The 19,001-nt window shown below is 41.1% G+C and overlaps 1 protein-coding gene across 1 annotated transcript in view; it reads left to right on the top strand.

The window, feature by feature from the left end:
- The window catches only part of DOCK1 (dedicator of cytokinesis 1), a 412,678-nt gene that overhangs the window by 365,182 nt on the left and 28,495 nt on the right, over positions 1-19,001 (top strand). The window contains exons 41-47 of the mRNA XM_073685060.1: positions 836-977; positions 2,521-2,602; positions 11,084-11,168; positions 12,357-12,443; positions 12,671-12,847; positions 15,229-15,312; positions 17,619-17,756. Coding sequence (XP_073541161.1) covers positions 836-977; positions 2,521-2,602; positions 11,084-11,168; positions 12,357-12,443; positions 12,671-12,847; positions 15,229-15,312; positions 17,619-17,756 — 795 coding nt within the window. The remainder of the gene's footprint in view (positions 1-835; positions 978-2,520; positions 2,603-11,083; positions 11,169-12,356; positions 12,444-12,670; positions 12,848-15,228; positions 15,313-17,618; positions 17,757-19,001) is intronic.

Genomic DNA, 19,001 nt, shown 5'->3' on the forward strand with positions numbered 1-19,001 from the left:
AAGCGCTCCCTTTCCCCCTTTTCTTTCAATGTGTCTTTGGCACCCTTGTCAATAATTTACTTTATTTTTAATGCTTTTCCGTTTGATGAATTTACCTTACATAACTTGGGCCGCATCAGAAGCGAATGCATTTTTCCCAGTGTGCACAGAAGCTGCATGTTGCAAATTGCACAGAAGTAGGTCAGCAAAAGTAGGAATCCATTGCCTGCTGGCAGTCTTATTAAAACCATAATACCCAGTTTTGTTTCTGCCAGCCTCGCCACTAATATCGAGCTGCAGACATTAAATAAAGGTCACTCGGGCCGGCACGGTGAGGTCTGCCGGCTGCTCGGAGCTTCCCAGATGAAAAAAAGAAAGTCATTCCTGCTTTCTCCTGGTGCCCACAGATCGGCCATGCTGCAATTAACAGCTGGCCGTCTATTCATTACAGAAAGGCCTTTCCCCAATCGTGTGGGCCGATCATTTCTTGGAAAGGAAAGCCGCGTCTTGCACTACGAGGAACAACTGGAGAATTTATGCCAGTGCCAAGAAGCCCCATTTCTAGAAATAATGTTCCTAGACATATATATTCCTCTAAGATCTAGTACTCGTCTCCTCTTATGGAACAGAGAGACAGAAGGTTGGGATTTATTTACTGCAGCAAAATGATTAAAAGGGTTGGAGTTAGCCGAATACAGTCCCATAGACAATGAATGACCATCGCTCTGATCATACAGGGGGGATCCCGTTCTCCGTATGACCGGGGTCTCCGCAATCAGCAACTTATTACTCTTGCAGCTTCTATCTTTTAACTTTTTTAGTTTTATTGTTGGGTTTCTTTTTTTTTTTTTTCCAGAATAAAGTCTTCATTTACAGGGGTAAGGAGTACGAGCGACGTGAAGATTTTGAGGCTCGGCTGTTAACGCAGTTTCCTAATGCAGAGAAGATGAAGACCACATCTCCGCCAGGCGATGACATCAAGAGCTCTACTGGGCAATGTATCCTTATTTCTATCCCAATGGATGCTTGAGTGTATCTATAAGTGTATATATAATGCACACTATATATCATCATCTATATACATGTGCAATTTGTAGGAAAGTACCGGTACACACATCTTTAATCTTCATGTTTTCTCCTTCATTCCCATTGCCCCCAGTGTATAAAAAATCCGGCCCCTCACCCTCCAATGTATAAGATCCGATCACATTGCCCCCGTTATATATAATCCGCCCCTCCGCTATGCTGTCTGCCTTTAAGAACACAGGACAGAACGGCCGGTGGTGTAGAGCTCACTGATACTAGCACGGCCCTGTAATTGGGGCCACCGGGGTAACAAGTCCATTCATGACATTTCTTCCTCCTGAATCTCTCCCCATCACCTGTGAGTGATATTATTCAGAAGTGGAAGGAACCGCAGCAACTCAGCCACAAAGTGGAGACCCCGTAACGTTACAGAGCGGGGGGCAGAGGGCAGAAAAGTCACCACCACTCTGCTGACCCCATAACTGCAGAGTCCAGACCTCCTCTGGCATTAACATCAGCACAAACACTGGGGAGCTTCATGGCCGAGCAGCTGCATGCAGCCGTACATCACCAAGCACAATGCTGAGTGTCAGATGCAGTGGTGTAAAGCAATAACCACTGGATTCTGGAGGAGACTTGTTCTGTGCAGTGATGGGTCACACTTCTCTATCTGCGCCTGATGGAGGAGTCTGGGTTTGGTGATTCCAGGAGGACGTTACCCCCTGACTGCGTTGTGTCACTGTACAGTTTGGTGGAGAGAACAATGCTATGGGCTGTTATCACGGGTCGGCTTAATACTTCAGCATACAGGACATTTTAGACAATTGTGGCTTCCAATTTTGTGGGAACAGTTTGGGGAAGACCCTTTTCTGCTCTCCATGACTTTGCTCCGTGCACAAGCTCCGTACAGACATGGTGGGGGAGTTTGGTGGAAGAACCTGACCGGCCGCACAGAGCTTGGACCTCAACCCCATCCAATACCTAGACCGGAGATTGTGAGCCCGGCCTCTCCCCAACATCAGTGTCCTACCTTACAAATGCTCAACTGGATGAAGGGGGAAAAATTCCCAGAGACTCCTCCAAAATCTTGTAGAAAACCTTCCGAGAAGAGCGGAAGCTGATATAGCTGCAAACAGTGGGGGCGAGATCATCTCCCTCTTACTTTTAACATTCATTTCTAGGATTAGCATCTTGTAAATAAATGGAGCAAAGCAGAAAATCCCTGTCCCCAACATATAGCAGATTTACAGCATTGATAGATATTGTTAGATTCTAGATGAGACTTGTGGAGACAGGACTTGTCTGGGGCGTCTCGCAGGACGCTCTCAGAAGTCTCACGTCTACCACTTGTCAGGTGGAAGAAAGAAGGCAATGTTTTTTCACGGTGCTGTGGGGCATTGCTCTCACCCCAGGCTATGAAATAACATTTTAATGAGACCTACATATTTATTTAGTTTTTATTTCTTATGGAACCGAATGAACACACCAGTATTAATCTTTAATTCTCACAATCAGATATTCAGTGTTTTACCGTAAAACCGTTGCTGGAGCTGCCACCAAAGTTCAAGAATAAGCCTGTGTCTGAGCAGATATTGAGGTACGTATAGGTTGGTTGTGAGGTTTTATTTTTTTTTAATAACTAGTTGGCATGTATGATCTATGGGGTACAAATTTTGGAAACCTTACTGATCTGCAGAATGAAGGGGCCATGGCACGGACTGGATCTCCACTGTACGCCTTCTTTTATTCTCAACTTTATAAAAGTAAAAACAAGCGATTTTGTCATTTTACCTTTTTATTAAAAATCCTCATTCTCAAGAACAGAAGGATTTTTAATGTTACAGTTTATTGCTCGTTGTCTAGGTTACTGCCACCTCTACTGTCTACCAGAAGTGGCCAGTCTCGAAGCCAAGGAGAGCAGCACATGCTACCATTGCTCTGAAGCTGCCTCTGCTTGCTGCATGGGACAGTGCAAAGTCCAGGCCAGTGTCGTCGTTATCATGCAAGCAGAAGTCCGGGAGCCAGGGGAGCGGTGTGCTCCCTAAGATCTATGTGGAGAACAACCCTTGAACCAGAGGAACCTATGTGGCTGTGCCTGGTCCTGCAGCATATAAAGTGCTTGGCATGACCATGAAACCCCCCCCTTTCCCACACGAGTGTTTGTGAACCTGCTGGGTCAGACTGCCACTACAGTCTATTGAGCCAGAGCAGAGCAATTTATATACCTACCTTGTATTTTGCTACTGGGCTGAGTCTTGCCATGGTGACATGAAGCTGTCTTCCACAACCTCACCTTTGTAGCAGAGTTTGGCTGTTCCTCACCCAGTTTAAGTCTCCTACACAACTGTTTGTGTTAATGATTGTGTTTCAACCTTTGTAAGACAATGATGATCATTGTTACCCATTTGGTGTAATTATTACTCATACACCAGACTATAGTCCTGCAAATCCTTTAGGGCTCATGCATATGTCTGTGCAATCAGTCTGAACAGAGACTACTAATGCGCAGACTATTTGCGGGTCTCCTGACCAGAGCATGGCAGCTACATGTATTTCCTTGAGACTGTCACACTCAAAGTCAGGAGACCCCCTGCCAATCCGGGCATTGCTGTCCGAGATTCACGGACGTCTGCATTAGCCCTTACTGTGTACAAGTGGAAGTAGAAGAAATGAGGTTGTTTGGAAGGGCGAGTGGTCACATGAAATATTGATTTTGATTTCAATTTCTCTTTTGTTCTTTCATTTTGTTAATTGATAAAAAAAAAAAAAAAATAAGCAATTAATTTTATTATTGGAAGCATTTGTACTTTGCAGCATTTTTTCCACACCCACCTAAAAGACTTGCACAATATAAATATATACAGTGCTGGCCAAAAGTATTGGCACCCCTGCAATTCTGTCAGATAATACTCGGTTTCTTCCTGAAAATGATTGCAATCACAAATTCTTTGGTCTTATTATCTTCATTTAATTTGCTTGCAAGGAAAAAACACAAAAGAGAATGAAGCAAAAATCAAATCATTGATCATTTCACACAAAACTCCAAAAATGGGCCAGACAAAAGTATTGGCACCCTCAGCCTAATACTTGGTTGCACAACCTTTAGCCAAAATAACTTCGAACAACCGCTTCCGGTAACCATCAATGAGTTTCTTACAATGCTCTGCTGGAATTGTAGACCATTCTTCTTTGGCAAACTGCTCCAGGTCCCTGATATTTGAAGGGTGCCTTCTCCAAACTGCCATTTTGAGATCTCTCCACAGGTGTTCTATGGGATTCAGGTCTGGACTCATTGCTGGCCACCTTAGAAGTCTCCAGTGCTTTCTCTCAAACCATTTTATAGTGCTTTTGGAAGTGTGTTTTGGGTCATTGTCCTGCTGGAAGACCCATGACCTCTGAGGGAGACCCAGCTTTCTCACACTGGGCCCTACATTATGCTGCAAAATTTGTTGGTAGTCTTCAGACTTCATAATGCCATGCACACGGTCAAGCAGTCCAGTGCCAGAGGCAGCAAAGCAACCCCAAAACATCAGGGAACCTCCGCCATGTTTGACTGTAGGGACCGTGTTCTTTTCTTTGAATGCCTCTTTTTTTTCCTGTACACTCTATGTTGATGCTTTTTCCCAAAAAGCTCTACTTTTGTCTCATCTGACAAGAGAACATTCTTCCAAAATGTTTTAGGCTTTCTCAGGTAAGTTTTGGCAAACTCCAGCCTGGCTTTTTTATGTCTCGGGGTAAGAAGTGGGGTCTTCCTGGGTATCCTACCATACAGTCCCTTTTCATTCAGACGCCGACGGATAGTACGGGTTGACACTGTTGTACCCTCGGACTGCAGGGCAGCTTGAACTTGTTTGGATGTTAGTCGAGGTTCTTTATCCACCATCCGCACAATCTTGCGTTGAAATCTCTCGTCAATTTTTCCTTTCCGTCCACATCTAGGGAGGTTAGCCACAGTGCCATGGGCTTTAAACTTCTTGATGACACTGCGCACGGAAGACACAGGAACATTCAGGTCTTTGGAGATGGACTTGTAGCCTTGAGATTGCTCATGCTTCCTCACAATTTGGTTTCTCAAGTCCTCAGACAGTTCTTTGGTCTTCTTTCTTTTCTCCATGCTTAATGTGGTACACACAAGGACACAGGACAGAGGTTGAGTCAACTTTAATCCATGTTAACTGGCTGTAAGTGTGATTTAGTTATTGCCAACACCTGTTAGGTGCCACAGGTAAGTTACAGGTGCTGTTAATTACACGAATTACAGAAGCATCACATGATTTTTCAAACAGTGCCAATACTTTTGTCCACCCCCTTTTTTAGGTTTGGTGTGGAATTATATCCAATTTGGCTTTAGGACAATTCTTTTTGTGTTTTTTTCATTGAAGACAAATTAAATGGAGATAATAGTACCAAAGAATTTGTGATTGCAATCATTTTCAGGAAGAAACTGAGTATTATCTGACAGAATTGCAGGGGTGCCAATACTTTTGACCAGCACTGTATATATATATGTGTGTGAGTATATATATATATATATATACATACACACTGCAGAAATGCCAGTTTTTCAATGAGACATCTCCCTGGGTAAAGCTTGTGCTTTGCCTCTCTAATAAGCTAGACTTACTCCTTTTTGTGATTATACAGTAATCCCCGATAGGGCTGGAAATAGTGGAGCAGATGCAAGAGAAATATTACGTAACGGTGAAGCAGCGCTGGCTTCCCTGTGCTGCCCTGTATCCCCCGCTCGCTCGCACACATGTAGGAGGATGAAAAATCTGCGTAGCTGAGTGACCCTGCAGGCCAAGGACTGCGCGCCCATCACATGCTGTTCTCATTCCTCTCAGTATGTAAAATAAGGAAAGTGTTAACGGAAGTTCCGGAATTATTCACATCAGCAGATTCTAAATAAGAGAAACAAACAGGAACGGAGTTATGATGCTCTGTTTTAGGGATTATTTTAATTTACTCTCTTTTATATGTCTGTTTTTTTTTTTGTTTTGTTCTCGGATTCCTTTTTTTATTGCTCTCATAAAATAGAAGCTTTTCTATTATTTCTGCTGGTTTATATAAAGGGATCAAGGCAGACATATAAGCAGTTTTTATAATGTAAACTACATACATTATTATAGTTTGCTTGGACCTGATGAGACAGGTATACTTAATTATTATTATTATTTTTTTTATCAGAATAGCTGTATAATCCTGAAATTACAAATTTAGTCTTTTATATGACTTATAAAATGCTAATATTTAATATCAGGAGGTAAAACTCTTCAGAAAGGATTACACAGCCATTCTGACATGGATTTTCAAAGTAAGTTCAACAGTCTCATCAGGTTTACAAAATCTATTTACTAATGTATGAAGTCTCTATTGTGAAATCTGGGGACATATCTGCTTTAAAAAAGATGCAAAGAAAGGGTGAGCACTACAATGTTAGAAGAGAAGTTATTCTCAGCTCCTTCAGACCCATGCCATTTTTTTTAAGGGAACCTTTCACCCCAGAATGCTCTTTACCTGAAGATATAGGGTTCATCTGCAGGTAAATAGCGTTACGTTGCTGCCTGGCCAACTTACTGAAAGTGCAGCGACTGGGAGAAAATAAATGTATTTCCTCCTGGTAGCTGCCGGCTTTCAGTCATGGAGGCATGCCCAGGGTGGCTACAGTAACTGAAAGCTGGCGGCTTCCAGAAGGAAATGGTTCATTTGCTTCTTTCAGTACGACAACCAAGCAGCATTATAACACAGTTTACCTGCACATTAACCCTATATCTTCAGATAAATTGCATTTTTACCAAGATGACCGGTTGCCTTTAACACAGTGTATTAATTATTTCCTGAGTGTTTTTTTTAAAGGGAGGGTTCCTCGGCTCGGCTTTTTTTGTTACCATAAGACTGCTGAGTGAGAAAGCCAAAAGATCAGCCTTTTCTCCAGCGAATGGGGAATCATCCGCTGTGAATCTGTAAAATGGGTTGCATGTCCCCCTGTTGGGCTCCTGGTTCCACATGTGATATCTGCACCGATCACAGACATTTACAATATATCCTGTTTAAGCCCGGTGCCACACAGCAACTTGTATTGCCCAACCATTTGTACCACTTGTCGGTGCCTTGCTGTCATGTGACTATTTTAGAGCTCAGATTTTGCTGTGAAGGGGAAAAAAAAGCCAAATCTCAGACAAGTTGCTATCAAGTTTATGGCAAGTGACTTACATGCGTCTTATGACCAGTGATAGAAAATCCAACAGAAATATTAGATGCTATGTTGCAATGTCCCTCTACGATTTTGCTGTTGTGCGGCACATGTTGCCGCAGTCTAAAGCTTAACTAAATTTTGAAATTTTTTTTTTTTTTTTAGGTATTATGACCATTGTTTAGCAATGTTGATCTCGGGGTCTGGGTTCCGAGACCCTCACTGATTGCTCAAACAAGAGGCAGAAGTGCTCGTCTTCTCCTCAAACAAAAGCAGAGTTGTGTAACAGGCTCATTAAAAAGTCTATGGGTCCTTACACTAAATAAGCTGAGCGGTTCTGCCCCTTGGTCTCATGATCCCCTGATCAACAGTACTGGTCAGGGGCTATATAACATCAAAGTTCTTTTAAAAATGTAGATACCCTATAAATAGGAGTACCCATTTCGTTAGTAAGCCCATAAGATCTCCACATTGATCTTGACTGTCCAGACGTTTTCTAGTGTATTTATTAGCTGCAACATTAAAAATTTCAGCCCTGCTGCCATGTTCTCTTTAAAGAGAAGAGACTTTCCTCTGGCAAGCCATCCAAACAAACCATGCTTGTCTTTCTCTGTTTGTACCGTCATGAACTTGAACATTTAACATCACAGGCCTTTAGAGTCTGAGCTGTAGTTCTTGAGTTTTTTGCAATTACTCTGAGCATTGCACAATCTGGCCTTGGGGTGAATTTTCTAGGGCATTGACTCCTGAGAACATTGTCAACTGTCTTGAATGTTTTCTACTCCTTGGGCAGAGGAGGGATTCACTTTAAGGCCTTAGTCAGACTTTAGTGATTTTTTTTTCGTACGCTAAAAAGGACCAATTTTCATCAGGTTTTCTTTGTCATTGTGTCAGTTTTTACCATCAATATTTTATTAGCGATTTTCTTGTATGCTTAAAAAAAAAAAAAAATTTACAAAGCTTCTTGTACCCATTGCAATGTTGACAAAGATCAGCACACGGATGGCCCATAGACTTGTAAGGGTGATTTTGATCTCTGTGACTTAACTCAAATACTGACATTTCTCCATTTTTTTTATTTTTTATTTTTTTTGTGGACACACAATGTACAAAAAATGAAAAACACAGACATAATGTGATCAGTCACATAAGATTTTCATGTACACATTACAGTCTATGCCTAAGATGCAGTCATATGTCAACACAGTGTGTCATATTCGAATCCGTCAAATGCAACTCATGTAATACTGAGATAATATTCGTAAAGATAACGACAAAGCCACAAATGCTTCATGCTTTATACAAAGTTCAGTCGATAATTTTACATACTTAAAAATCACCAGGGAAGCCCCCACATGGGACCCTCTGCTTGGTTTTCCTCTGGTAGCGTGCTGAGATTAGGGAGTTATTGAATTATCTAAAGATAAGGGAGGTGTCTGCAGCAGCCTCACGATACACATGGCTGCCCGAGGCTAAGTAATAGCCTGAGATCGCCCCTTAGATCCGCGTCCACTGGGAATCCGCACAAAGCCTTGTTTTCTTCACCAATCATTAGGAAGTGCTGAGCATAAAGACAGAATTAAAACTCTACTAAATGATTTTTTGCATATCATCTGCATTCAGCCGCGTTGGGGAGAAAGGTGCAGGCTGTTGCGACACATTTCAATTTGTCAAATTCACAAAAGCGAGAAATTTCAATATTATAATACATAGTAGAAGAATGGCTTTATAATTGCTGCTAGGCGATCCTACATGGCCGGTACATCTTATTAGGAAAGGTTATGGTTAATTAGGGAGTGAGGAAATTTGCAGACTAGTAGTGTGTATGTATATGTATGTATATGTGTGTGTGTGTGTGTGTATATATATATATATATATATATATATATATATATATATATATATATATATATATATAATATTCTCTCTCTCCTCGCTCATATATATCTAACATAAATTGTAGCAATGCCAGGTAAGGTGCCAGCTCTGCAGGCTTTGATTAGTGCATGCACCCGGCTAGCTCTGCATATAAACAGGCTAGGTGTTCAAATAAAACAGTCAGCTCAAGGAAGCTGACCAGACTGGATGTGTCTTGAAGCTAAAAAGAGAGACAAGCCACAACCCCTCTCTGAGAAGAGCCTGCACAGGCCGTGTGCAGAGAATCGCAAGTATCAGTGGTTGCTATGGACAATAGCTGTTTTGTTTGACCGACCTGGGGTTAGCTCAGCTGTGTATGAGTAGCCAGGGTCTGCACTGTTTAGTTCGCTCCTGAGCAAGGCTAGGGATTTATCGTTGAGTTTGCTTTGGTGCTGTGCAACCTATGGAACGCAATAAAAAGTGCACGTGTTTGGACCAAAACTACATCGCCAGAGAGAGTAAAACCCAAATATATATAGATCGATATATATTTAGTTACAGAAAAGTTGTGCAACAATAAGTTAAGGGAACCATCATTTTTGTCCAGGCCAGTTTCATTACTTTGCTTTTGTTTGTTTGCTTTTGGATTGTGGTTCAGCAGAAAAATAAAACAATGTCTGATTGTAATTAGTTGATATTCAGAAAATTTAAATTGAAAATTACCTTTTGTCATTTTCACGTTACTTCATTGACCATTGCAGATTTTTATTACTTTACCAGGAGGGTACAAACAATTTTATCCATGTATGATATATATACACAGTCAGATTTTATATAATACATTGCATATTTCATAAGACAAGATGACTGAGCAGTGGAAGCTTTGTAGGCTGTGTTCACACTGCCTTCATGTCTTCCGTTTATAACATTTTATAAAAATCCTGTAGAAAACCAGTTAACCTATAGCTGGTCAGTTCCTTTTTTGACTTGGGAGTGGTTAGGGGCGGGACCACTATTGTGCCCTTCTGCAGATAGGGCAGGGGGGAGGCTCCTGCTGCAGGCACTTCACTCACAATTAGACACAGGACAGTGAGGAGGAGAATGAAGGCTGTGACTCTGCTACTCAGATTCTTACATGTCTCGGTTATAATTCTAGTATTTTACAAAATGAAATGAAAGGAGATGAATAAGCGAAAAATTGCTATATTTTTTATTTGTGCATTGTACGTGTTTAGTGTTACTTTAATGCTGGTCTTTAGAAATTGTATTACTTCAGACATTAACAATGGCATTTCTTACGGCTACGCTGACTTTTATGTGCGCACTTTTCCCATAGAATTGCATTAGATGCAGAAAATCCGCAGGTAAAAAACGCAAGTAGCTTAATTTACTTGGGTGCAGAAAATCTGCAACATCAAAAACTCACTAAAATCTCATAGTGGAGAAGTAGCTTAAAAGTATCAGAAAAGTCAATGGGAAACCCAAACTGTTGTCTGTTTAAAGTCTTTAAGACTAAGTTTACGCGTTTTGAAATTGTAGTTTTCCATATGCCTTTCTCACCAAAAATTCTCTGCAGAGCGTTTCAGTTCGGATTTTATTTTTTATCAGATTTTTCTTTCTATCAAAGCAACACGTCAAAACGGAAAAGAAAGAACAGTCCTCCACCTCCGCAGTATCAAAATTGCAGTGCTACGTAGTAAAGTCGCCCAAAGCTTTATCTTTAAATATTTGTGGATTTGCTGCATTTTTCCACAGACTTTGCAATGCAAAGAAAAGCATCAGTCATAAAGCAGAGAATCTGAGTCGGGGCAAGGTCTCAGCGGCCATTAAAGGTGGATCCGCCAAGTTGTATAGTGGCGATCATATAGGTAGATATGGGACCCCTGATAGTGTCATAAAAACCCTGCTCATTACTGGTACGAGGCGGGTCCTCACTGACTGTGGTCTGATAGATTTGCTTTACCTTATTACTGTGTTCTTATCAATCACCTTTGAGATATCCATATCTGTTCTTACAATTTCCCGCAGTTTCTACCGAATTAATGAAGTGGTTAGATTCCAGTACTCCCGGCCAATCAGAAAAGGGGAAAAAGATCCTGAAAATGAATTTGCAGTAAGTACCTGAGGATTTTTAGCTGCTACAAATTGCCCCCAAAGACATTTATGATCAAGAAATGTAATTATTATAGACACCGCCTGGCATGAAAAGAAGACCGTTCAGCGGCCAATTGCAGCAGATCAATAGATCCTAATCGAAGCGAAAACAGCTTGTGTGCCATAAACACTGTCCTCTCCATTCCTGCCGTACAGATAGGGAGCCCGCTGCTGTTATTTTGGGGATGGCGGATGTGCGGACGGTCATAATTAGTTCTACAAAAAGACAGTAATCAGTGTCAGATTATATAAAGTGATGTTCCTGGCAGTTTATATCATGTCCGTGCCCCATGGGGGTTGATTACACCTTCTCTTTTAAATCAATCTCACTCAAGTGATTGCAAGCCGATAGGATGAGCCATCACTTTACTATGGGTGCGGGTCTGAACTATGGGGCTGATAGTGAAGGGGTCATAGCTCTGGCTTAGTGCCCCTAGTGGGGTCGGATGAAGTTTCCTTTATGGCTGGTGTTTGGGGGGTAAAAAAAAATTCTTCATTCGGTGGTGGTCCGAGAGGTCCAACCGATCATAAAGTAATGACATATCCTAGAAACTAGTTATCCTTGTATAGCATAGTCTTTCAACCATTGTTCCAGTAATCCCCGGATGATATCATCCTCAGTATATTTCAATTTATCCCTAATATTAAAAACATAGAATTTAATTTAGATCTTTTTAATGGGGTATTCTCATCTCAGTAGGTGGATAGGCCATCACATAATGGGGGTCTGACCTATTGGATCCTCTAAGATCAAAGGGTCCCACAGCTCTTACCGCCAGCAATCACTACACTTTACAATGTGTCATCACTTACTGAGCTAGGAATGCCAGTTTCATTTTATTCAGAATACGGTGTTTATTCATTTGAAAGTGATTTAGAATAGGAAGACTTTGGAATTACTGGAGCCCTGTACTTTCTCCCTGCCGATCTCAGCTGCAAGATCTCTCACCCTCCTGCAGCTGAGACCGGCAGGGAAAAAGTAAAGGGCTGCAGTAAGGTACAGGCCTGTAGAGACAGAGTGAAACACTGTGTAACGTGAAAGACAATGATACAGTTTCCAGGACTTGTTATAATGTCAGCGAGTCCTGCTCCTTCATGGCGTCTTCACCATATTGTGTGGGCTAATCTATTTTTTTTCCTTGGTTAGAATATGTGGATTGAGAGAACCACCTTTTCAATAGCCTACAAGCTTCCCGGGATCCTGAGATGGTTTGAAGTGAAATCTGTGAATATGGTAAGACATTGAGATATTGCCACATGACAACTTTAGCTCTGCTACATCTATAACGGAAAAAACCCAAAAGCATCTGCTGCCTATTTCTAGGTCTAGAATGACACTAATCAGTGTGTTGTACTTATAGGGTGCTAGGGAGAGATCTGGAAATATTGCTGTACTCATATATGTTAGGTCCTCTCTCTCTCCGATATTATATAGCTGCCCCTTTTTCTTACGTACGACAGGTGGAAATCAGCCCACTGGAAAACGCCATCGAGACAATGCAGCTGACCAATGAGAAAATCAACGACATGGTGCAGCAGCACATGAATGACCCCAACCTGCCCATCAATCCTCTGTCCTTACTACTGAACGGTATCGTGGATCCGGCAGTCATGGGAGGATTCGCAAATTATGAAAAGGTGAGCTGAGCGGAAAACTAACAAAAATCAAAACCGTCACTCGCTTTACCGATCACGATCAGACGCTTTTGAAACATTTTTCAGACTCTGAATTAACGTGGCCTTGGATTATTGCAAAATGATTATTTTTAAGGTTTTTATGAAATCAGCTTTTTTTTTTCTAATATTAGGACACATTTTCTATGGCAGGAAAACCCATGGGCTCATATTTCTATTGCTTGCTGAAAGCTTGAGGGGTTGCCTAGCAAACAAAAAATTTTGGCAAAATCCTCACAAATTCAGGCTGCTCCCTTTTCAATGTTTCCGTACTTCCAGCTGCTACAATGCCGTCCTGACACTTGGACGTGTGAGTGCTGCAGCCATTCACTCCACGCAGTGGTTACCAGCTACGGTCAGTGAGTGGCTGCAGTGGTCACATGTCTCTAGTCCGGATGTTATCACTGCAGCAGAAAGTAAGGAGCAGTGAGGAACTGGGCACTGTTGCTAAAGGAGCTCTGAGTATTGGTGATGAGAGTCCTGCTTCTTTTATTTATTTATTTTTTAAACCCGTTTCTGAAAAACAAAAAATACTTGCCAGACAATCCCTGGATAGAGCTGTTTTTTTCAGAGTTTTTCACCCATTAAAACATATTTTTTTTTCAGTGTTTTTCCTGACACAATTGCTTTTGGTGCCGAAAAAAAAAATAGCAAACGCCAAATGGGAACATACCCTTAAAGGGGTTTTTCTGATTTCGGAAAACCTATATTCCCCAGCTGCAATTTGTTAAAAAAACAAACTTAAAAAAAAATGCTTTTCTCGCCCTATACGGGTCTAGCACTGAGTCTTCACTGCTGCTCTCAGTGTCTGTTATCTTCTGCAGCGCTGACAACATGTCGGACAATGCTGCAACCAATCTGTGAGCTCAGAGTCTCTGAGCGGCTTTTGCAGCATGACATCAGCGTCAGATAATAACAGTGGCTGGGATCGTCTGGCAGGAGTCAGCGCCGGACCAGAGAAGGGTGGCTAAAGCATCGTTTTTGTGGGTTTTTTTTTTTTTTTAAACTGCAGCCGTTGGACAGGGGTTTTCCATAATTTGAAAAAACGTTTTAATTTTGGCTTCTATTCACCAATTTTTGGCCAATCTTTATTTTCCTATGCAATTCAATAAGAGCCATATACTGCCCCCTAGTGGTGACAACAGGCATGTGTACTAAAACAAAAAAAGCAAGTTCAGAGAAGAGCTACCAGGATGGTGAGCGGGCTGCAAACTATGTCCTACGAGGAACGGTTAATGGATCTGGGAATGTTTAGCTTGCAAAAAAGAAGAGGAGACTTAATAGAGGTCTACAAATATCTGAAGGGCTGTCACAGTGTAGAGGGATCATCCTTATTCTCATTTGCACATGGAAACAAGAGAAGCAATGGGATGAAACTGAAAGGGAGAAGATACAGATTAGATAGTAGAAAAACCTTTTTGACAGTGAGGGTGATTAATGAGTGGAACAGGCGGCCACGAGAGGTGGCGAGTTCTCCTTCAATGGAAGTCTTCAGAGGCTGGACAGACATCTGTCTGAGATGGTTTAGTGAATCCTGCATTGAGCAGGGGGGTGGACACGAGGACCCTGGAGGTCCCCTCCATCTCTAACATTCTATGATATTAGAAAGTGCTTCCCCTCGATGATTAGACACGATCGGTCTTTTGACCCAGTGGATCATCTGAGCCGCTCTCCGACTTCTTTGTTAGAAGCACTGTGATCCAGCTCACACATTGTGCCATTTTACATGCTATTTGAAGGGGAAAAGAGAGATATTTACACTGTGATGTGCTGTAAATTCTGGTTCCAATGTAGAGTATTCTTTCAAAGGCTATGCACACCTCTCTCTTTTGTTAAAGGAGTGGGAAAACGAATATATTAGCACACCAGATCTATCAGATGACCTTCAGGGCCCAACGGACCCTATTGACTTTCTGTGAAGAGTCTTATTCCGCCAATGCTTCTTAAATGAATTCACTTGGCAATAGGTTGTTAATTTAAAATATCATAGCCGATATGTTGCCGTGGTAACCGACAAAACAAACAAACCATGCCTAGTCAGTCATTCTTTCTTCCTTCACCCCCTACTTCTTGGTAACTTACTGAATGTATCTCAACATAAACAGATGGAAGAAGGCCTGACTACGGGGTTTGTTGTCTGTTACCGTGGAAACACATAGGTTTGCACAGAGATCTACACCCAAAACGATAGGGATTTGTAACGAACACCTAATGCAAAGTTTTTTTGTTTTTTTTTTATTTTATACGCATTGATAAGCTACTAAGTGATGATGACGGTGGACTTTGCCTTTAAGCGACTCACATCAATGAAAGCGTCTGTAATTGATCTTGTTTATATTCACTAGGCTTTCTTTACTGAGAAATACATGCAGGAACACCCAGAGGACCTGGATAAGATTGAAAAAGTCAAGGACCTGATTGCATGGCAGGTAAAATCTCCCTGTAATTACCCAGCGCAGGGGCAGGCACCCAGGAGACAGCTTGCTCTCTGAGCTGACAGCCCGTGTGCAGCTGCATGGATCAGCATGGCGTACACTTTTCCGTGGCATTTATCAGCTTTACAGTAGCAAACCTGACATTGACATTTGATAATTTCATATGCGCCATGAATAGTTAACCCTTAATCTCCTTGTCACCAAAGGAGAAGGAGTCGCATTGTCTTGTACGGCCCATCTTTCAGTATGCAATTAGAAGCTAATATACAAAGTGATGACTTCCAGTCTGTGTTCAAAATTCATCATTTTTTCTAGGGCTTAATGAGTAATCGTCATTTTATTTATTTATTTTTTTGTCATAAATCAATGGAAAAAACTTTGTAATATATCTGCGTCTTTCTCCTCCTGGACTGATCATTTATTGTCGAAATTCTCAATTCAAAAATGAGTCTTGAGTGAATACAGATTTCCCTATTACTGAGATAGTTGACAGTTGGTGCTCATTAAGTTCTATGGAACCAGCAGCGGAATGTCTGTGTTGACTGTAGCTCCTCCCACTATTGAATTATTTAAAAAAACAACCAACTGTCATCTCCTCTCTCAGTAATGTAAATAGTCTGTTGGCACTGAATTCAGATTTTACCCCTGAATTGAGAGTGAATGATCAGTCCAGGAGGGGATAGAAGCAGATTTCTCAGATAAGATATGTTACAAAGTTGCTTATTTTTACATGCACTGTTGATTTCTGAAATAAAAATTAAAATGACACTTACTCTTTAAATCCCCCAGCATATTTGTTTGACTCACTGATTTTTACATCAGCCATTGTACAGGAATCTAATGGAGGAAAAATGAATTGTCCTCTGCTAAGCTTTAGGGGCCGTGTCTGACGACAAGGTTTTTTTTTTTTTTTCCAATCCCAATCAGCTGAATTGTTAATGCGGTTTTGGAGGATAATACAAACTGTAACACACATCAGACTCGCATTCTTAGGGAGGCAATTAACCTCTTAGGTTTCCTCTGTGTACTCCCATTTCCTCCCACATTCCAAAAATATCCTATGTGAACATGGGGAGAACATACAAACTCCATGCAAATGTCATTCTTTGCTGAATTTGATGACTACAAGACCCTAGTGCTGCAAGGAAACGGTGCTAACCACTGAGCCATGGGAATACCCCTTTACCATAGTTGGCACCACTAAAGGGAGTAATCAATGCAGACTGTGATATGGGATTAATGTATCATTTTGTTTTAGCATTTACTTATCCTTATATAATATTAATAATTGCATTGAATAATAATTCGATTATAATAATTATATAACAATTCTTATATAATTAGTATAATCTGTTAGTTTTTAGTTATCCTTCCATGATTAATAATAATTAAATAATTAATAGTCGATGAAATTATACTAATTTTGTTATACTGAATAAATTATAATAATTTAATTAAATTATAAACTTTATAGAAAGTTTATTAGTATAATTTGTATAATTTTTTAGCTTTAAACTTATCCTGCAAAGGTATCCTTGCAGATTGGTAAAAACAATGTTATTCGATGATTGGCAGCGGAAACACAAATAGTCTTTTCCTCAATAAATCTTCTGCATTATATACAATACATCATGGTGCAGACATTCTGAGCTTAAAGGGGTATTCCCATCGCCAAGATCCTATCCTAATATTTAGTAGATGTAATAATATTAGCAAATACCTCCAATTAGAAATGTAGTATAGTTTTTCTGATTAGCTATGTCTCTTTCCTGATGTGCAGGACATTGCAGGATCTTAGGTATCCATGGTTACAACTACTAGCAGCTAGCTAACTAACTGTCATTATACCAGTGGTCGTAGCCATGGATATCTAAGGTCCTGCAATGCCCTGCACATCAGGAAAGAGACATAGCTAATCAGAAAAACTATACTACATTTCTAATTGGAGGCATTTGCTGATATTATTATTATTACACCTACTACATATTGGGATAGTATCTTGGAGATGGGAATACCCCTTTAAGTCCTTTTCCATAAAGGAGCTGATGTCTTATAATCATTAATCCTTATTCACCATTAATATATTTGCTCCGCCGAATGTGGGCGTCATACCTATAAGGCCGTGATGAGAAGCCGCTATTTGTCTCCCTGGCACCGCTGATCTCCAAAGAAAAAAATGGATCATACAGGGGAAAAAAACTATAATGTTTATGGTGTACTTAAATTGTCTCAGCATATTCTGATTTTATTTTTTTTGCATTCTTCTTGTCTTTTATATGCATCTTTCATCATCTGTTTAGGTGCCGTTTTTGGCTGAGGGAATACGCATTCATGGAGAAAAAGTCACAGAAGCATTGAGGCCTTTCCACGAGAGAATGGAGGCTTGTTTTAAGCAACTGAAAGAGAAAATTGAGAAGCAATATGGCGTCCGGACTCTGGTGGGTGTTAAGGCTTGTAATTGTATGAAATATTAACGCATTTCTGACTCGTATTCGCCTGGTCAATCCAAGACTTAACTACCCCGGGATCGCCAGTGCTGTTAATTATACCCAGTATCGTTAGAGAGATTTGTTCAGTGAATGAATGTTTATCGCCTGATCTCAGGATACGGGATCAATGTCTGATCACAAGAACGAGGGTCCCGACTCTTTCTCATCGCTGCAGTCGGCATGACTGTCTGCTCCACTCATTTCCATAGTCTATGGGACTGACTGCGGTTGTCCCGTTTCAAGGGCTTACGGAGGCAAAAAAAAAAAACAAACAAGCATTCCCTCACCATTCCATCACTGCTCCAGTGATTTTTGATTGGCTGCAGCGGTAAAGTCACATTGACAGTGCTACTGCTGATGTAGACTGCACAAGCAGTGATTGACTGCAGTGCAGTTAACGTGATGTTACTGCTGCAGTCGATCAAAAAAGAGCGGAGCAGCAGTGAGTGGCGATGTTGGTTTCTGGGAGGGTTTGGTTTTTGCCTCCCTGAGCCTTTGGAGCAAAAATCTTGAAAACTGGACAACCCCTTCAAGAGCTGTGTTTACTTGTCTCTGTCAGTATAATAGACCCTAAACTATGATCGACCCTGCCACTATATAAAATCCAGCCATAGTGCGGAGGAAGGGGGGATCGGGACCCCTGTCTTAGTGATCACTGGAGGTCCTTATGACGGGGCCCTCAGTAATCAGACATGATTCCACTCTCCTCTGGATAGGCGATAAATATACCCTACCGTTCAAAAGTTTGGGGTCACCCGGACAATTTTGTGTTTTCCATGAAAACTCATAATTTTATTTATTAAATGAGTTGCAAAATGAATAGAAAATATAGTCCAGACATTGACCTGGTTAATTTGCTGAGGTAATCTTGAGAAATTTCCCCCCCATGCTTCCTGAAGCCCCTCTCACAAGTTGGATTGGCTTGATGGGCACTTTTTGGGTACCATACGGTCAAACTGCTCCCACAACAGCTGAATGGGGTTGAGATCTGGTGACTGCGCTGGCCACTCCATTACAGATAGAATACCAGCTGCCTGCTTCTTCCCTAAATAGTTCATGCATAATTTGGAGGTGTGCTTTGGGTCATTGTCCTGTTGTAGGATGAAATTGGCTCCAATCAAGCGCTGTCCACAGGGTATGGCATGGCGTTGCAAAATGGAGTCATAGCCTTCCTTATTCTAAATCCCATTTACC

Source organism: Phyllobates terribilis, unplaced genomic scaffold (assembly GCF_046119375.1).
Source record: "Phyllobates terribilis strain yellow unplaced genomic scaffold, ASM4611937v1 Scaffold_5__5_contigs__length_657084704, whole genome shotgun sequence".
Taxonomy (NCBI): Eukaryota; Metazoa; Chordata; class Amphibia; order Anura; family Dendrobatidae; genus Phyllobates; species Phyllobates terribilis.